The sequence below is a fragment of the Garra rufa genome, chromosome 21 (assembly GCF_049309525.1).
Source record: "Garra rufa chromosome 21, GarRuf1.0, whole genome shotgun sequence".
Taxonomy (NCBI): Eukaryota; Metazoa; Chordata; class Actinopteri; order Cypriniformes; family Cyprinidae; genus Garra; species Garra rufa.
The window spans coordinates 338897-366193 of record NC_133381.1 but is presented as its reverse complement, the minus strand read 5'-3'; the positions used below and the strand labels follow the sequence as shown (position 1 = coordinate 366193).

Sequence of the window (27297 nt, the reverse complement as noted above, 5' to 3'; positions counted from 1 at the left end):
ACCTTTTACGAAATATAACAATGCAATGTAGTGAAAACAACAGCCTGTTTTTAAAGAGATTCGCTGTTTCTCATCATGAGTAGCTGTTCTGTCTTAAGCGACAAGAGCGAATCAAATAATAGGTACAAACGGGCTGAAAAAAAAAATACACTCATTCAGTTAATTTAATTAATAATTTCATTAATTTAATAATAATTTAGCAATTAAATAAAAAAGATGTAATACTTAATATAGAACAAAACATTAAATTTACAAATATAAATATATTTCTCAAACATATATACTATGAAAATAGATTTGTAATATATATTAAAACAGTTATGTTCAGTATCATTTTCATAATAACATATGAATATATATATATATATATATATATATATATATATATGTGACCCTGGACCACAAAACCAGTCATAAGGTTAATTTTACCAAACTGAGATGTACACATCATATGAAAGCTCAATAAATAAGCTTTCTATTGACATATGGTTTGTTAGGATAGGACAATATTTGGCCGAGATACATCTATTTGAAAATCTGGAATCTGAGTGTGCAAAAAAAATCAAAATACTGAGAAAATCACCTTTAAAGTTGTCTAAATTAAGTTATTAACAATGCATATTACTAATCAAAAATTACATTTTGATATGTTTACAGTAGGAATTGTACAAAAAAATCTTCATGGAACATGATCTTTTTTGGCATAAAAGAAAAATCAATAATTTTGACCCATACAATGTATTTTTGGCTATTGCTACAAATATACCCCAGCGACTTAAGACTGGTTTTGTGGTCCAGGGTCACATATTTGAGTTTAAATATGTCTTATTAACATATTATTTAATAATTTAATGTAATAATTGAATTAATGAATTTAATAATAATTTAGCAATTAAATAAAAAAGTAATACTTCATAAAGAATAAGATATATTAAAGTTAAGAAATATATATTACATGTAATGTAAATATATAAATATGTATTTTAATCTATTTTAAAATGTATTTTAAAACATTAATTACAAATATTTACATTAAACATATTTATCATTTAATGTAATCATTTAATAATTAAATTAATTTAATAATAATTTGGCAATTAAATAAAAAGTAATACTTCATATAGAATAAGATATATTAAAGTTAAGAAATATAAATACATTTCTTAAAATATATATTATGAAAAATATATTATTAATCTATCAAAACAGTCAGAAGATCCTATTTAATAAATAAATAAATACTTTATATTGTATAAAACAGTTAAGAACAAAAATACAAATATGTATTTTTAAAAATATATTAGTAAAATACATTATTAATATAGATTTAAATACTCAGTATGTTAAGTATTATTTTAATAACTTATGCACTACCGCAGATCCTATTTAATTTGTTTAAAATAATTTAAAACATATTATTAAAGTTAACAAGAACACAAGTTTAATTATGTATTCTAATCTGTTCAAAAATATATTTTAAAATAGATTAACAACTGTTTATATAAAAATATATCATTTAATAATTTAATTTATTAACAATTTAACAATGAAATAAAAAAGTAATACTTCATGCAGTATAAAATAGTTAAGTTAAGAAATTTGTACAAACTTAAAATACATTTGTTAAAAAATATATTACGAAAAATACAGAACTAATAAATATATATATATCTCAAAACTGTTATGTTCAGTATTATTTTCATAATAACTTGAAATAATAATGCATAATGTATAATAATGCACTACTGCAGATCCTATTCAAGTAAACAAGAACACAAGTATATGCATTTAAATCTATTATATATTTTACAATTATTATTAAACATTTATATAAAAACACTATTTATTTAGTTATTTATTTTAATAATAAATACAATAAATCATAAATAATTTATAATAAATTTATAAATATTTATTTTCGCATTACCCGTCTGCAGATCCTCATAGTCTTTGATATCACTGGCGGGACTTTGCTCGATGATCTGCTCCAATTCTGAGTCTGTCAGGTACTGAACTTCATCGGCTTCATCTCTCCTTACACGTTCTGCTTTTATGGCCTCCTGCAGGATCAGGTAACTTTTGGGGATCTGTATAAAACATCAAAAACAGGCATAAACACATGGGATAAACCACCTAAGATAATACTGCAGCATAGCCCTTCTCACGCTCATAAATATCTCTGACAGCTTTACTGAATAGATCTCAGAATGCCATGCACAACTAACTGGTTAACTAACACTAACCAGTCTTCCCACTAGTTTGTGACAGCTAGCAGGGTTGCTGATGTCCTTCATGGAGCAAGTGACCTGAAACAACAGCCTCTTGAGTACGTCCATGCCTTCCAGCGTCTTACACGACACCTCACTGCCAAACAACCACACATTCTTACAAAACAAACACCAAATCTCAATTCCATTGAAGAAAGTAAGCGGAAGTTATGATAATAAAACTAACTGTAGGTGTTTCCAGGTGATGTCGGGGTATCCGCTGGCCCGTGCGCCTGAGGGCGTTCTGCAAAGTGCCAGGATGTAGGCTCTCAGCGTGGCCACACGCTCCGTACGAAACTTAGTGTCTATGAGGTCCAGATGCGTCCCAACGACAATCACAGCAGAGTTCGGAGCACGAGCCTGAAGCACAAACACATTCAGAAATGCTATTTATCATCATTAACCACATTTCTCCAGATTTTCATGTCAATATAATATAATATTTCCTGACTTCAATGTTGAGCAGCCAGGACTGCAGGTTGGCCACGGCTTCCTCTCCCAAAGCCAGATTCCAGATCACCATATACAGAGCCTTATCCGTGAAGAAACACTGGTTTACTGTCGACATGCTGGCCGGACCGCCAATGTCCCACACGTTGAAGGACACTAAATCAACCTGGATGCACAGTACAAATAAAGGCATTACACCACATTGACAACATTACTCATTATCTTTGATTAAGGCATTTTTGGATAAATTATTATTATGATATCAAGGTGCTGAGGTGAAGTAATGAAGCCTATTTTATAAGGATAAAATAATAAAGAAAGTAGTTGTGACTTTTTTTAATCTCACAATTCAGACTTTTTACCCGATGTTCGTCTTTTATTAGAATTGTGAGATACAAACAAAGAATTGTGAAATGCAAACATGGAATGGAGATAAACTCAAATGCAAGAGACAGACTTGGAAATTGAGAGAGTCAAACACGGAATTGCAAGATAAAATGCGGAATTGCAATATTTAAAAATGGAATTGCAAGATAAAATGTGGAATTGCAAAATGCAAACGTGGTATTGCGAGATACAAATACGGAATTGCAAGATACAAACGCAGGATTGTGATATTTAAATGCAGAATTGCAAGATTCGAACACAGAACCGCAAGACACAAACGCGGAATTGTGAAATTCAAATTCGGAATTTGCCAGATTCAAATGCAGAACTGCGAGATTCAAAGGCAGAACCGCAAAATGCAAACACAGAATTAAGAGATTCAAACGCATAATTGACAGATTCAAACACGGAACTGTGAAATGCAAATGCAGAATTGCAAGATGCAAATTCGGAATTTACCAGATTCAAATGCAGAACTGTAAAATGCAAACACAGGATTTAGAGATTAAAACGCAGAATTTAAAGAGATTCAAACACGGAGCTGTGAAATGCAAATGCGGAATTGCAAGATGCAAATTCGGAATTTGCCAGATTCAAATGCGAAATGGCGATATTTAAATGCAGAATTAAGAGATTCAAACATGGAACTGTGAAATGCAAATGCGGAATTGTGAGATTCAAAAACGGAACTGCGAGATTCAAACAAGGAATAGCAAAATTCAAACATCGAACCCCAAGATGCAAACGCGGAATTTTGAGATTCAAATGCAGAATTTCAAGATTCAAACGCAGAACCACAAGATGAAAACACTGAATTGCAAGATTCAAATGCAGAATTTCGAGATTCAAATGCAGAACCACAAGATGAAAACACTGAATTGCAAGATTCAAATGCAGAATTGGAGATTCAAATGTGGAATTGCGAGATTCAAATTTGCCAGATTCAAATGCGGAATTGCAAGATGCAAATTCGGAATTTGCCAGATTCAAATGCAGAATTGCAAAATATAAATGCAAATTTAAAGATTCAAATGTGGAATTGCGAGACTCAGATTCGAAATTGGCCAGATTCAAATGCGGAATTGCAAGATATAAATGCAAATTTAGAGATTCAAATGTGGAATTGCGAGACTCAAATTCGAAATTTGCCAGATTCAAATGCGGAATTGCAAGATGTAAATGCAAATTTAGAGATTCAAATGTGGAATTTGCGAGACTCAAATTTGAAATTGGCCAGATTCAAATGCGGAATTGCAAGATATAAATGCAAATTTAGAGATTCAAATGTGGAATTGCGAGACTCAAATTCGAAATTTGCCAGATTCAAATGCGGAATTGCAAGATGCAAAATTTGGAATTTGCCAGATGAAAACACAGAATTGAAAGATATAAATGCATAATTAGTGATTCAAATGTGGAATTGCGAGACTCAAATTCGGAATTTGCCAGATTCAAATGCGGAATTGCAAGATGCAAAATTTGGAATTTGCCAGATGAAAACACAGAATTGAAAGATATAAATGCAGAATTAGAGATTCAAATGTGGAATTGCGAGACTCAAATTCGGAATTTGCCAGATTCAAATGCGAAAATTGCCAGATTCAAATGCGAATTTTTTTCAGATTCAAATTCGGAATTTGCCAGATTCAAATGCGAAATTTGCCAGATTCAAATGCGAAATTTGCCAGATTCAAATGCGAAATTTGCCAGATTCAAATTCGGAATTTGCCAGATTCAAATGCGGAATTTGCCAGATTCAAATGCGAAATTTGCCAGATTCAAATGCGAAATTTGCCAGATTCAAATGCGGAATTGCAAGATGCAAATTCGGAATTTGCCAGATGAAAACACGTAATTGCAAGATATAAATGCAGAATTAGTGATTCAAATGTGGAATTGCGAGACTCAAATTAGGAATTTGCCAGATTAAAACACGGAATTGCGAGATTCAAATGCGAAATTTGCCAGATTCAAATGCGAAATTTGCCAGATTCAAATGTGGAATTGCAAGATGCAAATTTGGAGTTTGCCAGATTCAAATGCAGAACTGCGAGATTCAAAGGCAGAACCGCAAAATGCAAACACAGAATTAAGAGATTCAAACGCATAATTGACAGATTCAAACACGGAACTGTGAAATGCAAATGCAGAATTGCAAGATGCAAATTCGGAATTTACCAGATTCAAATGCAGAACTGTAAAATGCAAACACAGGATTTAGAGATTAAAACGCAGAATTTAAAGAGATTCAAACACGGAGCTGTGAAATGCAAATGCGGAATTGCAAGATGCAAATTCGGAATTTGCCAGATTCAAATGCGAAATGGCGATATTTAAATGCAGAATTAAGAGATTCAAACATGGAACTGTGAAATGCAAATGCGGAATTGTGAGATTCAAAAACGGAACTGCGAGATTCAAACAAGGAATAGCAAAATTCAAACATCGAACCCCAAGATGCAAACGCGGAATTTTGAGATTCAAATGCAGAATTTCAAGATTCAAACGCAGAACCACAAGATGAAAACACTGAATTGCAAGATTCAAATGCAGAATTTCGAGATTCAAATGCAGAACCACAAGATGAAAACACTGAATTGCAAGATTCAAATGCAGAATTGGAGATTCAAATGTGGAATTGCGAGATTCAAATTTGCCAGATTCAAATGCGGAATTGCAAGATGCAAATTCGGAATTTGCCAGATTCAAATGCAGAATTGCAAAATATAAATGCAAATTTAAAGATTCAAATGTGGAATTGCGAGACTCAGATTCGAAATTGGCCAGATTCAAATGCGGAATTGCAAGATATAAATGCAAATTTAGAGATTCAAATGTGGAATTGCGAGACTCAAATTCGAAATTTGCCAGATTCAAATGCGGAATTGCAAGATGTAAATGCAAATTTAGAGATTCAAATGTGGAATTTGCGAGACTCAAATTTGAAATTGGCCAGATTCAAATGCGGAATTGCAAGATATAAATGCAAATTTAGAGATTCAAATGTGGAATTGCGAGACTCAAATTCGAAATTTGCCAGATTCAAATGCGGAATTGCAAGATGCAAAATTTGGAATTTGCCAGATGAAAACACAGAATTGAAAGATATAAATGCATAATTAGTGATTCAAATGTGGAATTGCGAGACTCAAATTCGGAATTTGCCAGATTCAAATGCGGAATTGCAAGATGCAAAATTTGGAATTTGCCAGATGAAAACACAGAATTGAAAGATATAAATGCAGAATTAGAGATTCAAATGTGGAATTGCGAGACTCAAATTCGGAATTTGCCAGATTCAAATGCGAAAATTGCCAGATTCAAATGCGAAAATTGCCAGATTCAAATGCGAAATTTTTTCAGATTCAAATTCGGAATTTGCCAGATTCAAATGCGAAATTTGCCAGATTCAAATGCGAAATTTGCCAGATTCAAATGCGAAATTTGCCAGATTCAAATGCGAAATTTGCCAGATTCAAATTCGGAATTTGCCAGATTCAAATGCGGAATTTGCCAGATTCAAATGCGGAATTTGCCAGATTCAAATGCGAAATTTGCCAGATTCAAATGCGAAATTTGCCAGATTCAAATGCGGAATTGCAAGATGCAAATTCGGAATTTGCCAGATGAAAACACGTAATTGCAAGATATAAATGCAGAATTAGTGATTCAAATGTGGAATTGCGAGACTCAAATTAGGAATTTGCCAGATTAAAACACGGAATTGCGAGATTCAAATGCGAAATTTGCCAGATTCAAATGCGAAATTTGCCAGATTCAAATGTGGAATTGCAAGATGCAAATTTGGAGTTTGCCAGATTCAAATGCAGAATTGCAAGATATAAATGCAAATTTAGAGATTCAAATGTGGAATTGCGAGACTCAAATTCGAAATTTGCCAGATTCAAATGCGGAATTGCAAGATGTAAATGCAAATTTAGAGATTCAAATGTGGAATTTGCGAGACTCAAATTTGAAATTGGCCAGATTCAAATGCGGAATTGCAAGATATAAATGCAAATTTAGAGATTCAAATGTGGAATTGCGAGACTCAAATTCGAAATTTGCCAGATTCAAATGCGGAATTGCAAGATGCAAAATTTGGAATTTGCCAGATGAAAACACAGAATTGAAAGATATAAATGCATAATTAGTGATTCAAATGTGGAATTGCGAGACTCAAATTCGGAATTTGCCAGATTCAAATGCGGAATTGCAAGATGCAAAATTTGGAATTTGCCAGATGAAAACACAGAATTGAAAGATATAAATGCAGAATTAGAGATTCAAATGTGGAATTGCGAGACTCAAATTCGGAATTTGCCAGATTCAAATGCGAAAATTGCCAGATTCAAATGCGAAAATTGCCAGATTCAAATGCGAAATTTTTTCAGATTCAAATTCGGAATTTGCCAGATTCAAATGCGAAATTTGCCAGATTCAAATGCGAAATTTGCCAGATTCAAATGCGAAATTTGCCAGATTCAAATGCGAAATTTGCCAGATTCAAATTCGGAATTTGCCAGATTCAAATGCGGAATTTGCCAGATTCAAATGCGGAATTTGCCAGATTCAAATGCGAAATTTGCCAGATTCAAATGCGAAATTTGCCAGATTCAAATGCGGAATTGCAAGATGCAAATTCGGAATTTGCCAGATGAAAACACGTAATTGCAAGATATAAATGCAGAATTAGTGATTCAAATGTGGAATTGCGAGACTCAAATTAGGAATTTGCCAGATTAAAACACGGAATTGCGAGATTCAAATGCGAAATTTGCCAGATTCAAATGCGAAATTTGCCAGATTCAAATGTGGAATTGCAAGATGCAAATTTGGAGTTTGCCAGATTCAAATGCAGAATTGCAAGATATAAATGCAAATTTAGAGATTCAAATGTGGAATTGCGAGACTCAAATTCGAAATTTGCCAGATTCAAATGCGGAATTGCAAGATGCAAATTCGGAATTTGCCAGATGAAAACACGGAATTGCAAGATATAAATGCATAATTAGTGATTCAAATGTGGAATTGCGAGACTCAAATTCGGAATTTGCCAGATTCAAATGCGAAATTTGCCAGATTCAAATGCGAAATTTGCCAGATTCAAATGCGAAATTTGCCAGATTCAAATGCGGAATTTCGAGATTCAAATGCACAACCGCAAGATGCGAATGTGATGTTGCAAGATTCAAATGCAAAATTAAGAGATTTATACATGAAACATTGAAATGCAAATGTGGAATTGTGAAATTCAAACACACAACTGTGAAATGCAAACCTGGAATTGCAGGATTTAATCATCGAACAGCGGGATGCAAACACAAAATTACAAAATACAAACGTGAGAGATTTAAACATGGAACTGTGAAATGCAAAAACGGAATTGTGAGATTCAAACATAGAATTGCGAGAATCAAACACGGAATAGCAAAATTCAAACATCGAACCGCAAGATGCAAATGTGGAATTGTGAGATTCAAATGCGGAATTTGCCAGATTCAAATGCAAAACCGCAAGATGCGAACGTGGAATTGCAAGATTCAAATGCAGAATTGGGAGATTTATACATGGAACTGCGAAATGCAAATGTGCAATTGCAAGATTCAAACACGCAACAGCGAAATGCAAACGCGGAATTGTAAGATTCAAACATCGCACAGCAGGATGCAAACACAAAATTACAAAATACAAATGCGGAATTGCAAGACAAATGCCAAATTGGGAGATACAATCGTGGAATTGTGAGATACAAATGCGGAATTGTGAGACACAAAAGCACAATTGCAAGATACAAACATGGAATTGCGAGAATGAAATGCACAATTGCAAGACAAATGCGGAAATGCAGGATACAAATGCGGAATTGCGAGATTCAGACGCACCATTCAGAGATTCAAACACGGAACTGCAAAATGCAAACGCTGAATAGTGAAATGCAAACGGGGAAGTACGAGATTCAAACGCGGAACTGTGAAATGCAAATGCAATTGCAATATACAAGCACAAAATTGCAAGATACAAACATTGAACACTGAACATTGAACACGGAATTGTAAGACAGAAACAAGGAATTGCAAGATACAAACACAAACCTAACATTGACTCAAGTCAGAATTTGGAGGAAAAAAGTCACAATTACCATTTTGTATATTTATTAAGTGGCTGAAACGGGCTTCCATAAGAAGCAACTTTAAACATGTTTAAATTTAAAAATGTACCCTATTTAGTTTTCAACTATATTTCTACTAATTCCTACTTTCATTTGAAAGAAATGCAGCTTTGAGGGAATAATAATGACAGAATCTTAATTTGTGGGTGAACTTTTCTTTTAAACAGCTATAAACATTACTCGGGCAAATCTTAAAAAAATGCACAAAAAGTCTCTCGCCGTGAGTCAGCGCTGGAGTAAGTGATCACAGCTGTGTGAGGTGGAGCGACATCTCTAGGGCTTTATATCATCAGCTTGTGTATACATTTGCTTCTGTCCATGATATACGTGTAAGAGGTCAGTCTGAGTGTCTATGTGTGTGGTTATGAGAACATGTCTATATGACATCAGCGCACGTGTGTGTGTGTGACACTCTCTAGGGTTTTATACGTCTGGCTCTGACTCAGGGTTCATGATGAGAATGGAAACACTGTTAACTAATTCTAGGAAACCATGTAAGGCCACAAATAGAGCTGGAGGTCAAATGTCAGGTGGAAATACCAGAGCTGCTACTCATTCATAAACCCTAAGGTCAAAAAGTTGGCATTTTAATGGCTTCGCTTTTTTTCAGATTTGCTATGAAGGTTTTCTCAGCCTTACTTTTGTCTAGTCATGTTTACAGGGTTAAAGCAATCAGAGCTGTTGGTTTCCTGTGAGCAAAGCATTGTGGGACAAACACATCTGAAGGAACGCCTTGAAAATAATCAGATAGGCTGGGAATTCAGTAAAAGCTCAAACGATGAAGTCACACGTTTTAATTAAGATGACTTCATTTGGTCACAGTGTGTTTCAGTTACTTTCCTCACCAATAATTAGAAATAAACTGACTTTTATATATTTATTGCTAAATGTATGATTTATATTTGTTATTTTTCAAATGCATCTAAATAGATTTTTTTTATTTCATTTTTACATTTATTTATATTTTTAAAAATAAATGCATGAACAAAATATTCAAGATTTACATTTACATATATGCATTTTGGATTTTACATTCAACGTTTATATATAAGGCATTCTGCATAATGCATAAATAATATATTTTTATATATTATCATTTTACTAAAACTTAAACACAAAAATAATTTGCCAATTAATTATTTAGTTTGCTGTCAATGTGAATGCACACTATATTAATCACTCAAGTCATTTCAATGCAAAAAAATATTTTCTTGTTTCCAGCCAAAATATCTAAAAATTCTTAAAACAAGAAGGATTTTCAAGAGAAGTAAAAACTATTGTCTTGTTTTCAGGAAAAAAAAGTCAAAATTAAGTGTGTTTTAGCTTGAAACAAGCTAAATAATCTGCCAATGGGGTAAGAAAAATAATCTTGTTTTCTGTTTGAAATAAGATTATTTTTGCTTACCCCATTGGCAGATTATTTTGCTTGTTCTAAGCAAAGACTCACTTAATTTTGACTTTGACTTTGTTTTTTCTGAAAACAAGACAATCATTTTTACTTGTCTAGAAATTCTTCCTGATTTTTTTTTTTTAGATATTTTGGCTGGAAACAAGACAAAACATCTAAGAAAAGCATTTTTTGCAGTGTTTGCCTAGTTATAATGTCATTAATTTAGTGGCTAAAAATATTTTACTCTATTGGTTAAAAGGTTTTGCCATTTTACTCAGAGAAAAGGCAAATTATTAAAGTCAAATGTGTTTCAAATGGTATTTGTTGTTGACTTTAATAGCAAAACAGTGGTAAAAGCTAAGAAAATCATATATTCATGCAAATATTCTTAACATTCTTAAATCTAGATATGTTAACTTACTTATATACATATATATGAATTTTACAGCTAAATCTGAATATATCTGTGCAGCATATCCATGTATATTCATTCTTCACACATACTGTAATTAAATGCTTGGTTGAATGTTAAAACAAATGACAGGGCTTCTGCAGGCTTTTAAATTTAAGACTTTAAGACCAAGTAAAGAAAATTAAGGCGTAAAATGCCTTGTTTTCTAAATGTAAACGTCTATGAGGCACACAATGCTTACATAGCTCACAATAACTAAAATAAACTCTATAAACACTACTATAAACACTGCAAAAGAAAAAAAAATGATGTTCTTTCTCAGTTTTTTCATTTTGTTTTCCAGAACACATATTTCATAAATCAAGATACATTTACTTGAGAAGCAAAATGACTTAAGAAGCCTTGTTTTCAGAGAATTTGACTAAAATGAAGGCAGATGTTTGCTCTTGTTTTAGGCATAAACTCAATTAAGATCAGTTTCTCACAAATCAAGACTTCATTTCTTTTTTGGCATCTCAAGTAAATGTGTCTTGATTTAAGCATGTTTAGATATCCTTAAGATATTCTTAGACATTTAAGACTGTTAAGGCTTTAATTTGTTGAAGGACAAATTAAGACTTTATAAGACTCACAGAAAGCCTGGTACGAAAGTGTGTTTGTGTGTATACCTTGTATATTCCCTTGATTATGGGGAAATTTTTTGGTGCCCAGAATGAAAAAAGGTTTATAAATCATACATTTTAAATCTAAAAGCATGAGAAAGACGCAAAAATCATTACAAGTACCGACAGCAAGAGACTGTTTAGTGTCACATCGCATGTCTTCCATAAGAAGAGAAAGGGCTGGTTGTTGCTGGTTACTGTATGATGACTGAAATGGACATAAACCATTAGTAAATAAACTACAGAACGTTATGTCGTCTAATACACGCACAAATTGTATTTATTCTGACAGCGCTGCACAAACTTGTTAGCCAGGGTTCAAAGTACAAAGCGTGAGGAAAATCTGTGCTGAAACAGCGTAATGAGAATCATTCATAAATCTGCTGCTGTCAGCAAAAAGTAGTACTGAGGTCTTCTTGTGGGTTTCCGCCAAAATAAAAGTCAACATTCATAAATGTTACTATTGTAATTTTACTGTTGTTCTGTAAAATAAAATAAAAAAGTAAGACAAAAATAATAACAATCATTACAACAGCTCTATTAATACATTAATTATAACACTCTCCTTTGCTCAGCAAGGCTGCATTTATTTGTACATTAAAAACACATGCCTGATTCAATATTATTTTACTAACTTATTAATTTTAAGTTAAATTGTGCTTTGTTGGTAGGCTATAATTAGGGTTGGGTATCGTTTGAATTTTATTGATTCTGAATCTGATTCCAATACTGCTTAACGATTCCAATTCTTATCGATTCCTACTTCCGATTCCAGTGAGATTTAAAAAATCCATTAAAAAGTTTTAAGTCAAACATTTAGATGTCAAACATATGTATTCTGTCTTCTGCCTAAGGTTTTACAAAAAAAAAAAAACTAGACTAATATAAATTTCAAACATTAAATTGTTAAAGACAAGTAATAAAATAGGAACAAAGAAATCAATTAGCAATAGCTGAGCAATAGAACTGAACAAATGTTAGGTACAGAAATTGAAATCAAAAGTTTAAAAGCACTGCATAGTTTTCTTTTCATAAGTAAAATATTAACTCTCATTAAATTTACGAAGGATATTCAGTCAGTAAATGATTTCCTTTTGTTCTTTGACTAACATTAATGACAGGTGGCAAGTTTATTAGACGCTGTCTCTTTAACACCGAACGCAGATCTAAAAATACTGTTACACATGTGAGTTCTTTCTCATCTGATTACGTTCACATAAGACAAAAAAACACTGTGTTTATGATGATATACTGACATATTTCGTCCATACTATGTGATAGAGAAGTCAACAACTGTTTGGAACTGTTCCAGAATGGACACAGGTTGGCAACCCGCATCAGGACTGCTGTTCTCCGTGCTCGCGCTTCAGATGTGGGCGCTGCACCCAAACAATGCGCAAGTTGTTTTCCTTCCTACACTTAAATAGTTTAAAAATGCACATTAAAATTCCAACTCTGGAATCATCAAGCAGAATCAAAATAAATGCACATTAAAATGCGAACGCAGGAATCGTTAAGCGGAATCGAAATGCACGTGTCTTATCGAATACCCGGTTGTTGAAAATTTGGAGCCGGTTCTAAAATAGAACCAGTTCTCGATACCCAACCCTAGCTATAATGTCCACTAGAACTCTAACAAATTTCAGTGTTAAATAAATATTTTTCAAATTGTTGCTTTTGTAACTGATTTTTTTTTTTTTTTTTTGAAAAGCAAGACAAACTGTAAAAAGCAAATATGTGACCCTGGACCACAAAACCAGTCATAAGGTAAAATTTTACAAAACTGAGATATATACATCATATGAAAGCTCAATAAATAAACTTTCTATTGATGTATGGTTTGTTAAGATAGGACAATATTTGGCCGAGATACATCTACTGGAAAATCTGGAATCTAAGGGTGCAAAAAAATCTAAATACTGAGAAAATCACCTTTAAAGTTGTCCAAATTAAGTTCTTAACAATGCATATTACTAATCAAAAATTACATTTTGATAGGTTTACAGTAGGAATTTTACAAAAAATCTTCATGGAACATGATCTTTACTTAATATCCTAATGATTTTTGACATAAAAGAAAAATCAATAATTTTGACCCCATACAATGTATTTTTGGCTATTGCTACAAATATACCTCAGCGACTTAAGACTGGTTTTGTGGTCCAGGGTCACATATTGGCTATTTAATTTATGCAATGGTGAAAAGAATTGCCAAAATACATGGGGGGAAAACCGTGTTCGGTAATTGGCCTTCGGCCCAGTGTGTGATTTTGTTTGGTTAGGGCAAGAATTTCAATTTCGGTGCATCCCTAAATAAAACATGAAAAACAGTGTGTGTGGACTGAGGGTCCTTACAGCAGATTTTACCACTCCACCGGGTCGCTCGAGATCCCAGCTGGCCGTGTGGATGCTGCGGTCGGTGTTGATGAAGGATGAGGGTTTGCCCGTCTGCAGCCCCTCCAGCAGGGCACTCTTCCCCTGCCGCGGAGGACCCACAACCATCAGCTTTAGCAGCCTGCAGGGCTCTGCTCCTCGCAGCTCCGCTCGCAAATACGCCAGAACCGCAGCCGGACCTGCACAAGCACACAACTTAGATTAACGTCCGAATTCACAGCATTTGAAATACAGTAGAAAAAGCACCCAGACTACCTACTACTAGGGCTGCTCGATTTTGGCAAAAATCATAATCACGATTATTTTGGTCAATATTGTAATCACGATTATTTAAACGATTATGACAGGGTCCAAAACTTTATATAGTGATTAATTTAAAATAGCAATACAGCGAGAAAAAAGATACAAAAAAAAAAACTGCTTTAAAAAAAATACTGAATAATTTTATGCAAGTCTAAAGTAGTCTAACAATACTACAGAAATTTAATGTAATTATTTGAATGTAAAATAAAACAGCGTCTTCACTGTAATAGTTAAAGATGCTTTGTTTCTTATTAAAACTACAAACGTCCTTCATTCAAGAGCAGTGAGTGATTTTTCTCTTTGTATTTTTACGTTTTATTCATATTAAGCACAGAGACGGCAGAAGGAATATTATTTGTTGCCGCTTTAACGCTTTAACCACACGGATCCATATACTGTTACACACGTATTTTCATTCTCAACTGTTTATGATCATTTAAGACATAACTGACAAGAGTTTACATGAATAATCGCCCCATTTTGAAATATTTTTGTGTGTATTTGACCGTTTAGGCGCGCACCTTGAGCTAAAAGATAACTTTACATGTCAGTGTATTGCTCCGTCTCTGAGTGCATACCACTGATCTATAATAGATATACAGTAGATCAGTGTAGCATACACAGAACAGCGTAAGTTTTTTTTACGCGCTATTAAAAACACAACATCAAAGAAACATTTTATGGAGGAGCGAAAGCGCCCTACTGGAAAGGGGGTGGAATGGGGCGCAATAATTGTTTCATCTCGATTACTGCATTTTCATGATCGTTTGAAGCAGAAATCGAAATTGAAACCGAATTTCTATTAATTGCACAGCCCTACCTACTACTTCCAGTAAGATCCTGAGGTTTCATCCGAATTTCATTCACACTACCCACTAACTATTTTAATGGCTGTGAAGTACATTTTATACCAAATATAGCACCTACTTTAATTCTTAAAGGTGTGGTATGTAATACTGATAGCTAGTGGTTGAAATATGTACTGGAGACCAAATTTAAAATATGGAATGCTCAATTGGGTTGCCAGATTGAGGACACACAAAAGGAATGAGAGCAATTAACAAATGGAAGGTGACGAGCATTACACACGGTAAGTTGTAGAGTTGATTTATCTGCATTTTAATATTGCTCTAGTAATATGTTTTAGATAGATGGAGAAGCTTTTTAGGTAGGACAGAATCTGCAATCTCTAACTTTGTTTGCCGTCTTCCATGGCTGCAATATGCATTGTCTTTACCAACTGGCAACCCGGAGTGTCAAAAAACTACTGGTAATGTAGAAAAGATTAATAAACACTGGAACAAATGTAGTATCAATGCATGAACTAATGTTAAGTAGTGGGACTCTGATTGTAAAGTATACACTTTTAAAAAAGTTTTTCTTTATTGGCTTTAAACTGTTTTGATTAATTGTGACCCTGGACAACAAAACCAGTCACAAGGGTCTTTTTTAAATTCAGGATTTATACATCATCTGAAAGCTGAATAAACTTTCAGATGATGTATGGTTTGTTATGATAGGAAAATATTTGGCTGAGATACAACTATTTGAAAATCTGGAAACTGAGGGTGCAAAAAAAAAATCAAAATACTGAGAAAATTGGCTTTAAGTTGTCCAAATAAATGTTCTTAGCAATGCATATTACTAATCAAAAATTAAGTTATAATATATTTATAATAGGAAATTTACAAAGCATCTTAATGGAACATGATCTTTACTTAATATCCTAATGATTTTTGGCATAAAAGATCATTTTGACCCATACAATGTACAACTTTAATTTACTCAATGCATTGTTATTATTCTTTAACCATTAATATAGTTTAAAATAAAGTGTGATAACAGCAATAGAAGAGTTGTTAATATTACTCGCTTTCACCACTTATTTCAAATTTATATTAGTATTTATATTTATCATTTGAATGATTTCTGAAGAATCATGTGACATCGAAGACTGGAGTAATGATCCTGAAAATTCAGCTTTGCATCACATCAACTAAATTATATTTTAAAGTGTATTAAAACAGAAAAACATTATTTTAAATTGTAATAATATTTCACAATTTTACAGTTTCTTTCTGTATTGTTGATTAAACAAATGAATCCTTTGTAAGCATAAAAGTCAAACATACAAGTCAAACATAAAAAAATCTTACTGATCCCAAAAAGCTGAACGATTTTAAATGATAGTTAATGCATTAACTCGCATTAACTTGTGGACCTCATTGTAAAACATTACCTCTTTTTTTGAGTTTTCCTTTATTTGACTTTAAACTTTATTTTAATGATTTTCTTTCTCCTTTTTTAAATATAGTTGATTGTCCCTTTGTTAATTTACACAGCTATTTGCTATTTGTATTTTACACTTTAAAATATTAAAATAAAGTGTCTGCTGTTCTTTTAACATTTTATTCATCAAGGAATCCTAAATCCTGTATCACAGGCTCTAAACTAAATATTAAGCAGCACAACTTTTTTTTTCAACATCGATAATAAATCTGCATATTATAATGATTTCTGGAAGATCATGTGACAATGAAGATTGGAGTAAAGACGCTGAAAATTCAGCTTTGCATCCCAGAAATAAATTATACTTTAAAGTATATTAAAACAGAAAACCATTATTTTAAATTCTAATAATATTTCACAATTTTACAGTTTCTTTCTGTATTGTTGATCAAATAAATTAAGCCTTTGTAAGCATTAGAAACTTTTAAAACAATAAAAAAAATCTTACTGATCCCAAAAAGCGGAATTCTAAATGTTAGTTATTGCATCAACTCACATTAACTAGTGGGACCTTTTTGTAAAACATTACCTCTTTTTTTTTTTTACTTTTTTTTATCTCAAACTTTTTTTAACTTCTTAACTCCTTGTTGAAATTTTGTTGTTTGTCCCTTTGTTAATGTACTCAGCTATTTGCTATTTGTATATTACATTTTAAAATATTAAAATAAAGTGTCTGTATCACAGATTCCAAACTAAATATTAAGCAGCACAACTTTTTTCAACATCGATAATAAATCAGCATATTAGAATGATTGCTGAAGGATCATGTGACACTGAAGACTGGAATAAAGATGCTGATAATTCAGCTTTGCAGCACAGAAATAAATTATACTTTAAAGTATTTTAAAATAGAAAACGGTTATTTTACATTTTTAAAAATTTCACAATTTTACAGTTTTTTCCCCTGCGTTTTTCATCAAACAAATGCAGCCTTTGTGAGCATAAAAGCCCTTTTTTATGTTAAAAAACATAAAAAGTCTTACTTATCCCAAACTTTTAAACACCAGTGTATTCTCAAATAATGTGTAAAGATTGTACGTCTTAAACCTTAAAGAAGATCTAATTAAATAAATAAAAAATTCCATGCAGTATTTTCTTATTTCTATAATGTTGCATCATGGAATTTTCAGTATGCTAATGTCAAACTCCATTGAAATCAGTTATGAGCCTCCATCATTACAGTTGAAGCACATCCACAAAAATGACATGTCAAGCTCCAGGGCATCTTCAGCTGAACCCACACGGATGTACTCATGGTGCACTGTTTATGTTGAGAAAATCAGCTGTACGTCGCTCATGTGTTTGTTAGGGATGTGCTACTTCCTCTCAAATCTCTTGAGCCTGTTGTTATGTAAAACACACTAAATATTGCAACAAACACATCAGACAAATCAACAGCTGGCTGAACGACTCACAGCTGGATTCACCAATGAAATATTCATCAGACAAATCCTAGATTATACAGCCTTCAGAGGCAGAGCCGGAATATCATGTTCTCCAACGCCAAAAAACAAATAACGTCATGCTCATCATGACGAATATTCTGTTTGTTAATACAAAACATGGTCCTTAATGTAATTAGCTTCACAAATGCATTTGTGTATTTGGTGCGCGCTTTTGATCTGAAGCAACTGCATTCATTGCATGTACATTTTATCATGCATACCAATCTATATCCATCCTATCCAGCTTTATGTCACTCATTTTTTATTAATTTTAGACTTTAATAATATGTTGAATTAGCTTCTATTTTTATAATTTGAATTTATTAAAATTTTGTTTATAGTAATTTTATGCATTTTTGTCTTTGTAATATTATAAATCATTATTTCTGTATGTTTTCATAGCATCAGTTTTGCAGCAGTGGTTAGTAATTATTATTTTTTTAATATGAATATTATTATTATTATTATTATTATTATTATAGATATTACTTTTATATTTTAAATTAGCTTTAATTTTTTATATTTTACTTTATTTATTTTAACTTAGCCACTAACTAAAATAAGTTAAAGATTTTATTTTAGGCTTATTTCAATGATAAAAAAGTCTCAAATAAAAAAGTAAATAAAAAAAGAAAGTAATACTTTCAGTTTCTGATAATAACCCTGTTTAGCAAAATGTTGTAGTATTATTATTATTATTATTAAAGATATTATTACTTTTATATTTTCAATTAGCTTTTTTTAATATATTTTATTATATTTATAAGATAAAGATTTCATTTTCCAAAATGCTTAAAGTGTAAATTAAAATATATATATTTCTTATTATTAAAGATATTATTTTTTATATTTTGAATTTTTTAATTTAATTAAAATTAATTAAAATGATCTTAAATTATTGTACTGTTTTTAAAACTTTATATTTAAAGTTTGAATAAAATAAGAATTATATACTATAATAATTACGATTATATATTTATAATTTTGATGTCTCTATACACCAATTTTTACTGAGCTTTGTTTTCATAAATTACATTATATATTATAAATTATAAATTTATAAAATCATTACAATTATTAAAAGAACATTTATTTATTTATTTTTTATATTAGTGATTTTGGTGATTATTTTATCTAATTATTATTATTATGCTTATTATTATTATTATTATTAAATATATTATTACTTTCATATTTTGAATTAGCTTTTATTTTTATATTTAATTTTATTTATTTTAATTTATTAGAAATGCTGTTTATATATTAGAAAGGCTGTCTTAATAGTTTAATAGTAACCCTGTTCAGTATTTTTTGTAAAATCCAAAATGCTTAAAAAAAAAAGTAAATTAAAAAATATATATTTATTATTATTATTAAAGACATTATAAATTTGTATTTTTTTTAATATTTCATTTTATTTGATTTATTTTAATAATTTTAAAATTACCTTAAATTATTGTACTGTTTTTAAAACTTTATATTTATAGTTTGAATAAAATAAGAATTATATACTATAATAATTATTATTAATTATTTTATTATTAATTATTATTAATTATTTTATTTTAAGTTATTTTATGTTATTTTATTTTTTAATAGTACCATTTAGATTTAATTTATTTTTATTTCAGTTTTTGCTTATTTCCAGTTAGTAATTTTATCCCTGTTACTTCTTAAAATAAAAAGAAATTAGAAATGCTGTCTTAGCCACAAACTACAAGCAGTTTAAGATTGTATTTTAGGTTTATTTTAATGACAAACCTAAAAACACTTTTAATTCAGTTTTTGATAATATCTCTGTTTAGCATTTTTTGTAAAATCCAAAATTTTGTAACAAAAAAAGTGAGTTAATATAGTAATAATGTCGTTAATAATAATAATAATAATATTATTATATTAAATATATTATTACTTTTACATTTTTATATAGCCATTTTTATATTTTATTTTATTTATTTTAATTCATTAGCTTCATTAGCTGTCTTAGCCACTATTTAAAATAAGTTTGAGATGTTATTTTAGGCTTATTAATTCAGTTCATAATAATAACCCTGTTTAGCATTTTTTGTACAAATCATAAATTTTGTAAAAAAAAAAAAGTGCAAATAAAAAATATAGCAAATAAAAAAAAGGCAAATAAAAAACAATTATGTCTCTATACACCAATTTTTACTGAGCTTGGTTTTCATAAATTATATTACATTTACATTGTAAAACCATATCAAATTATTCTAATTCATAAATGAACGTTTATTTTATTATGCAAGAAGAAAGAGTGATTTGATTTCATTTTGTATATCTTTATATTACTACTTTTCATTACTACAATAGTTTTTTTTTGGTTTGTTTGTTTGTTTTTACAAAATGTTGTAAATTTTAAAAAAGTGTACATTTAAAAAATGCATGTCCACTGTGAAAAACAAAGTATTTTTTAATCCTGATTAAAGCTCAAAAAGCAAAATTGTAATACTGAGCATGAAATATTTTACTGGTCGGTATTGCTGCATGTGTTGTTGAAATGTAATCTTGACCATTAAAAGTTGTCGTTGAAACAGACACAAGCTGTATTTGCGTGACCGGAGCGAGTTGCGAGTGTCATACCATCTTTCCTGACATCTGCAGGGATGTTGGTGATGTTCAAGTCTTCGATGTCCAGCTGCCAGAGGTTGGAGAGCTGCCCGAGCTCAATGGGAAGTTCCTGGATACCTGGATTACTGCAGAGACAGGAAGGATTAAAATCAAAGCCACGAAAGTCTAAACAAAACATCATTACATCCTGTGAGTTTCTCAAGCAGGAAGCAGGAGACATGAACAGGACCTTTTGATATTGCATATTAGTTTGACTTTTGCAACGTTTGACTTTCACCCACACCGTGAAAAGCCTGAATCACCAATTACTGGGCTCTGCTCCAAAACCTACTGCAATGCCTTGCTGTTTAAAAAATTTTAACCTTTTAAGTGACTTAACTGTAAATCTCTACACAGTCAGCAATTCTCTGCATTATACAAATAGCTTTCCTCTCTAAAAACACACATGAGGCTTGACTTATAATTGAGTTCAGCAGTTTGGCATTAACATGTTGCATCTAACAAACAAAACAGAAATATTAAGTAATAAATTAATTTTAATTAATTTAAATATTAGCATTTTCTTAAATTAAATAGTTTTACGTTTTATTTTTAATACTTTATATTTATAGCTCAAATACAATAATAATTATACAGTAAAGTTGTATAATTATTTAAGAAATTACATTATTTACATTATTTTTTTAAGTTTATTTTAAAGTTTTAGTAACTTATTTTAATTAAAATATTAAAAAGATCTTATTTACTGTATCTTATTTATTATTTATCTAATTATTGTAGATTGCTTTATTGGTTTTTAATAAATTACATTAAACATTATAAAATGTGTGTATTATAGATTTTATGGACATCTTGAATTAGCTTTTATTTTTTATAACTTCAGTTCTCATTTTAATTTTTCATATAATTTATTTATTTTATTACTATTACTACTTAGGTTTCCTTTCTAGATTTTAATTTATGCTGTTTCCATATGTTCATTTCCAGTTAATCATTTATTTTTAAATGTATTAAATATTTTTTATTATTATTTTTATATTTCATTAATTTAAGTAATTGTTTCATCTTAAATTCAAATGAAATTTATTGATTTTAAATATTTTTTATTTAATTTATTTTAATTAAAAATTAAATTATCTTAAATTATTGTAGATTGCCTTATTGGTTTTTAAATAATTACATTAAACATTATAAAAATGTTAATAATAAAATAATTAAAATTTGAGTTTTACATTTATTTTATTTTGTCAGAAGGAAGAGTGTTATTTTTATATTACTAAAATTTAGCTAATTGATTTCCATTTGAATACATATTATATTTCTTTGAATAAGAGTTTTAGTTATTTATGTGTTTTTTAAATATTTTATTCATTAGGTTTAATTAATTTTATTTCATTTTAAGTTTTATTCATTTTAAAAATGTGATGTTTCTTTGGCAACTACCTAAAAAGCTTAAATGTATTTTATTTCAGTTTTAGTTTTAGCGATTTTAGTACTATAGTAAAAAATTACAATAAGACATATTTCACATATTTAGTTCGCATACTTGCCAACTACCTAAAAAAGTTTCTTCTCTAATGTTTACATTTAAAAAAAAAAAATCTGATTGCTGCGACTGACCAAACACAATCACGTATTCAAAGAGACGTGCAACACAGTGGAAGAATGATGTAAGCTACTACACAAACTACATTTCCCATGATTCCCTGCGACTCACTTGGACAGATAGAGTTCAGAGAGGTTCTTGAGGGCACATACTGACGGTGGCACACACTCCAGCTGGTTGTCATTCAGGAAGAGCACTTCCAGAGAATCCCGCAAGATTACAGGAAACTGGATGGGACAAACTGCCAAAAGAGAGGCAGAGGAGATGAGAACCTCACCAAAACCACATAATGCAGAATTAAAATCTGTGGAGACTAATGGATGACCACTGATGACTGCAGCAGTCTAATGTGTCTATATTTGCACATCCAACAGGGCGGTTTTGCATCATTTTCTCACAAAAGTACATTTAGTCTTTGTCGGCATCCATAAAGTGATAAAAAAGATATAATGTATAAAATCTTAGCAAAAAAGGCAATCCCATAATGCATAATATACACAATAAAGAACCTATATGACAGCGTTTTAGTGCCACGTAAAAAATAAAAAAAATCTAAGATTACTTGATTAAAATAATATTTCGAGAATAAATTTGAAATGTTCAGAGAATAAAGAGTCGGAATGTTCCAGAATGAAGTCTGAATGTTCCGAGACTGACGTCGGAATGTTCCAAGAATGAAGGTGGAATGTTTCAGTCGAAATGTTTCGAGAATGAAGTCGGAATGTTCCAGTCTAAATGTTCTGAGAATGAAGTCGGAATGTTCCGAGACTGACGCCGGAATGTTCCAAGAATGAAGTCGGAATGTTCTGAGAATGAAGTCGGAATGTTCCGAGACTGAAGTCGAAATGTTCAGAGAATGAAGTCAGAATGTTCCAAGAATAAGTCGGAATGTTCTGAGAATAAAGTCGGAATGTTCTGAGAATGAAGTCGGAATGTTCCGAGACTGAAGTCGAAATGTTCAGAGAATGAAGTCAGAATGTTCCAAGAATAAGTCGGAATGTTCCAGTCAAAATGTTCTGAGAATGAAGTCGGAATATTATGAGAATTAAGTTGGAATGTTTCTAGAATGAAGTCGGAATGTTCCGAGGCTGAAATCGAAATGTTCAGAGAATGAAGTCGAAATATTATGAGAATTAAGTTGGAATGTTTCTAGAATGAAGTTGGAATGTTTCAAGACTAAAGTCGAAATGTTCCGAGACTGAAGTCGAAATGTTCCAAGACTGAAGTCGAAATGTTCCGAGACTGAAGTCGAAATGTTCCAAGACTGAAGTCGAAATGTTCCGAGAATGAAGTTGAAATATTATGAGAATTAAGTTGGAATGTTTCAAGACTAAAGTCGAAATGTTCCGAGACTGAAGTCGAAATGTTCCAAGACTGAAGTCGAAATGTTCCAAGACTGAAGTCGAAATGTTCCGAGACTGAAGTCGAAATGTTCCAAGACTGAAGTCGAAATGTTCCGAGAATGAAGTCGAAATATTATGAGAATTAAGTTGGAATGTTTCTAGAATGAAGTTGGAATGTTTCAAGACTAAAGTCGAAATGTTCCGAGACTGAAGTCGAAATGTTCCAAGACTGAAGTCGAAATGTTCCGAGACTGAAGTCGAAATGTTCCAAGACTGAAGTCGAAATGTTCCGAGAATGAAGTTGAAATATTACGAAAATTAAGTCGGAATGTTTCTAGAATAAAGTCGGAATGTTCCGAGACTGAAGTCGAAATGTTCGAGAATAAAGTCAAAATGTATTAAAGAATTTAAATTGTAGAAATTAAAGTTTCAACTTTAAACATGTTGAAACATTTACACTTTATTCACAAAACATTTCAATTTCTTGTAATTTTGACTTTATTCTCGCAATTCTTCTACTTCTCGTAGTACTTCGACTTTATTCTCATTTTTAACATGGAATGTTCAGAGTCTGAAGTCGAAATGTTCACAGAATAAAGTCGAAGTGTTCCGAGTCTGAAGTTAAAATGTTCAGAGAATAAAGTCGAAATGTTCAGAGAATAAAGTCGAAATGTTCAGAGAATAAAGTCGAAATGTTCAGAGAATAAAGTCGAAATGTTCAGAGAATAAAGTCGAAATGTTCAGAGAATAAAGTTGAAATGTTCAGAGAATAAAGTTGAAATGTTCAGAGAATAAAGTCGAAATGTTCAGAGAATAAAGTCGAAATGTTCAGAGAATTAAGTCGAAATGTTCCGAGTCTGAAGTTAAAATGTTCAGAGAATAAAGTCGAAATGTTCAGAGAATAAAGTCGAAATGTTCACAGAATAAAGTCAAAAAGAAATGTTCACAGAATAAAGTCGAAATGTTCAGAGAATAAAGTTGAAATGTTCAGAGAATAAAGTCGAAATGTTCAGAGAATAAAGTCGAAATGTTCAGAGAATAAAGTCGAAATGTTCCGAGACTGACGTCGGAATGTTCCAAGAATGAAGTCGGAATGTTTCGAGAATGAAGTCGGAATGTTCCAGTCGGAATGTTTCGAGAATGAAGTCGGAATGTTCCAGTCGGAATGTTCCGCGAATAAAGTCGGAATGTTCTGAGAATGAAGTCGGAATGTTCCGAGACTGAAGTCGAAATGTTCAGAGAATGAAGTCAGAATGTTCCAAGAATAAGTCGGAATGTTCCAGTCGAAATGTTCTGAGAATGAAGTCGGAATATTCCGAGACTGACGTCGGAATGTTCAGAGAATGAAGTCAGAATGTTCCAAGAATAAGTCGGAATGTTCCAGTCTAAATGTTCTGAGAATGAAGTCGGAATGTTCCGAGACTGACGTCGGAATGTTCCAAGAATGAAGTCGGAATGTTCTGAGAATGAAGTCGGAATGTTCCGAGACTGAAGTCGAAATGTTCAGAGAATGAAGTCAGAATGTTCCAAGAATAAGTCGGAATGTTCTGAGAATAAAGTCGGAATGTTCTGAGAATGAAGTCGGAATGTTCCGAGACTGAAGTCGAAATGTTCAGAGAATGAAGTCAGAATGTTCCAAGAATAAGTCGGAATGTTCCAGTCAAAATGTTCTGAGAATGAAGTCGGAATGTTCCGAGGCTGAAATCGAAATGTTCAGAGAATGAAGTCGAAATATTATGAGAATTAAGTTGGAATGTTTCTAGAATGAAGTTGGAATGTTTCAAGACTAAAGTCGAAATGTTCCGAGACTGAAGTCGAAATGTTCCAAGACTGAAGTCGAAATGTTCCGAGACTGAAGTCGAAATGTTCCAAGACTGAAGTCGAAATGTTCCGAGAATGAAGTTGAAATATTACGAAAATTAAGTCGGAATGTTTCTAGAATAAAGTCGGAATGTTCCGAGACTGAAGTCGAAATGTTCGAGAATAAAGTCAAAATGTATTAAAGAATTTAAATCGTAGAAATTAAAGTTTCAACTTTAAACATGTTGAAACATTTACACTTTATTCACAAAACATTTCAATTTCTTGTAATTTTGACTTTATTCTCGCAATTCTTCTACTTCTCGTAGTACTTCGACTTTATTCTCATTTTTAACATGGAATGTTCAGAGTCTGAAGTCGAAATGTTCACAGAATAAAGTCGAAGTGTTCCGAGTCTGAAGTTAAAATGTTCAGAGAATAAAGTCGAAATGTTCAGAGAATAAAGTCGAAATGTTCAGAGAATAAAGTCGAAATGTTCACAGAATAAAGTCGAAATGTTCAGAGGATAAAGTCGAAATGTTCAGAGAATAAAGTCGAAATGTTCAGAGAATAAAGTCGAAATGTTCAGAGAATAAAGTCGAAATGTTCCAAGTCTGAAGTTAAAATGTTCAGAGAATAAAGTCGAAATGTTCAGAGAATAAAGTCGAAATGTTCAGAGAATAAAGTCGAAATGTTCACAGAATACAGTCGAAATGTTCACAGAATAAAGTCGAAAAGAAATGTTCACAGAATAAAGTCGAAAAGAAATGTTCACAGAATAAAGTCGAAATGTTCCGAGAATAAGTCGGAATGTTCTGAGTCTCCCAGACTCATGACAAGTGGATACAGGACAATCCGAAAATAAAGTTGAAATGTTTGAGAATAAAGTCAAAATGTATTAAAGAATTTAAATCGTAGAAATTAAAGTTTCATCTTTAAACATGTTGAAACATTTAGACTTTATTCACAAAACATTTAAATTTTATTCTTGTAATTTTGACTTTATTCTCATTTTTAACATGGCACTAAAACGTTGTTGCAATCCTAAACCACATCATCAGCATTTTCCAAAAGAACATCAAACTAAACAACAAAATAAAATAAATAAAAATAAAACAAAAATTTAATATGAAATAAAAAAGCAAAAAAAATATATATATATATTTATATATATGTTTTTTGAACAGTAGCGTAGACTGTGACCGCCCTTCCTTGTTGCCTAAAAACACTTAAAAGTCTAGCATGAGTCAGAGTTTTGGATCAGTCTGAAAGACTTTTAGTTTAGAGTCTTGATGGCATTACTAAAACAATCCACACACTTGTCACAGTCTCAACAAAACTGGATTACCATGGTCTCTGTGTGGTGAGTTTGGTGAGGCCGTAATTACAGTGTGAAACTGTGACGTGTCGTGGCAACGTGACCACAGTGTTTGAGTTACTGTACCTGGCTCTGGGTCCCGTCTGTGCCACGTAGTGAAGAAGGCCAGCTTCCTGGTTCTGGTCGGCTCTCCCGTCCTGAAATAACATTCAGAGGGCATTCGATTTCAGATATTCACAATTATCTCTATATACAACCACAAGTACTGTGATGATGCATTGGTGATCTGCAAGAGCAATGAAGACACTGCCTCAAATCCCTTTTTAAGATGCACTGTCTAAAAATATATGTTCCAAAATGTAGGAAATATAATTATGCAGCTTTCTAAGATATCTTTTTAGCTAAATTATAAGGGAAGAATTACATGTATTCTTGGGCAATTCCATAATGCATAATGTGCATAATAAAGA

General features: G+C 31.5%; 1 protein-coding gene across 1 annotated transcript in view; it reads right to left on the bottom strand.

Moving 5' to 3' along the window:
* LOC141296200 (leucine-rich repeat serine/threonine-protein kinase 1-like) overlaps positions 1 to 27047 on the bottom strand; it is a 34049-nt gene extending 7002 nt beyond the window's left edge. The window contains exons 1-8 of the mRNA XM_073827476.1: positions 26954 to 27047; positions 22478 to 22607; positions 20773 to 20885; positions 14096 to 14313; positions 2719 to 2883; positions 2455 to 2627; positions 2244 to 2364; positions 1928 to 2087 (exon numbers count right to left, since the gene is read on the bottom strand). Coding sequence (XP_073683577.1) covers positions 1928 to 2087; positions 2244 to 2364; positions 2455 to 2627; positions 2719 to 2883; positions 14096 to 14313; positions 20773 to 20885; positions 22478 to 22607; positions 26954 to 27047 — 1174 coding nt within the window. The remainder of the gene's footprint in view (positions 1 to 1927; positions 2088 to 2243; positions 2365 to 2454; positions 2628 to 2718; positions 2884 to 14095; positions 14314 to 20772; positions 20886 to 22477; positions 22608 to 26953) is intronic.
* Between the last annotated feature and the right edge of the window lie 250 nt (positions 27048 to 27297).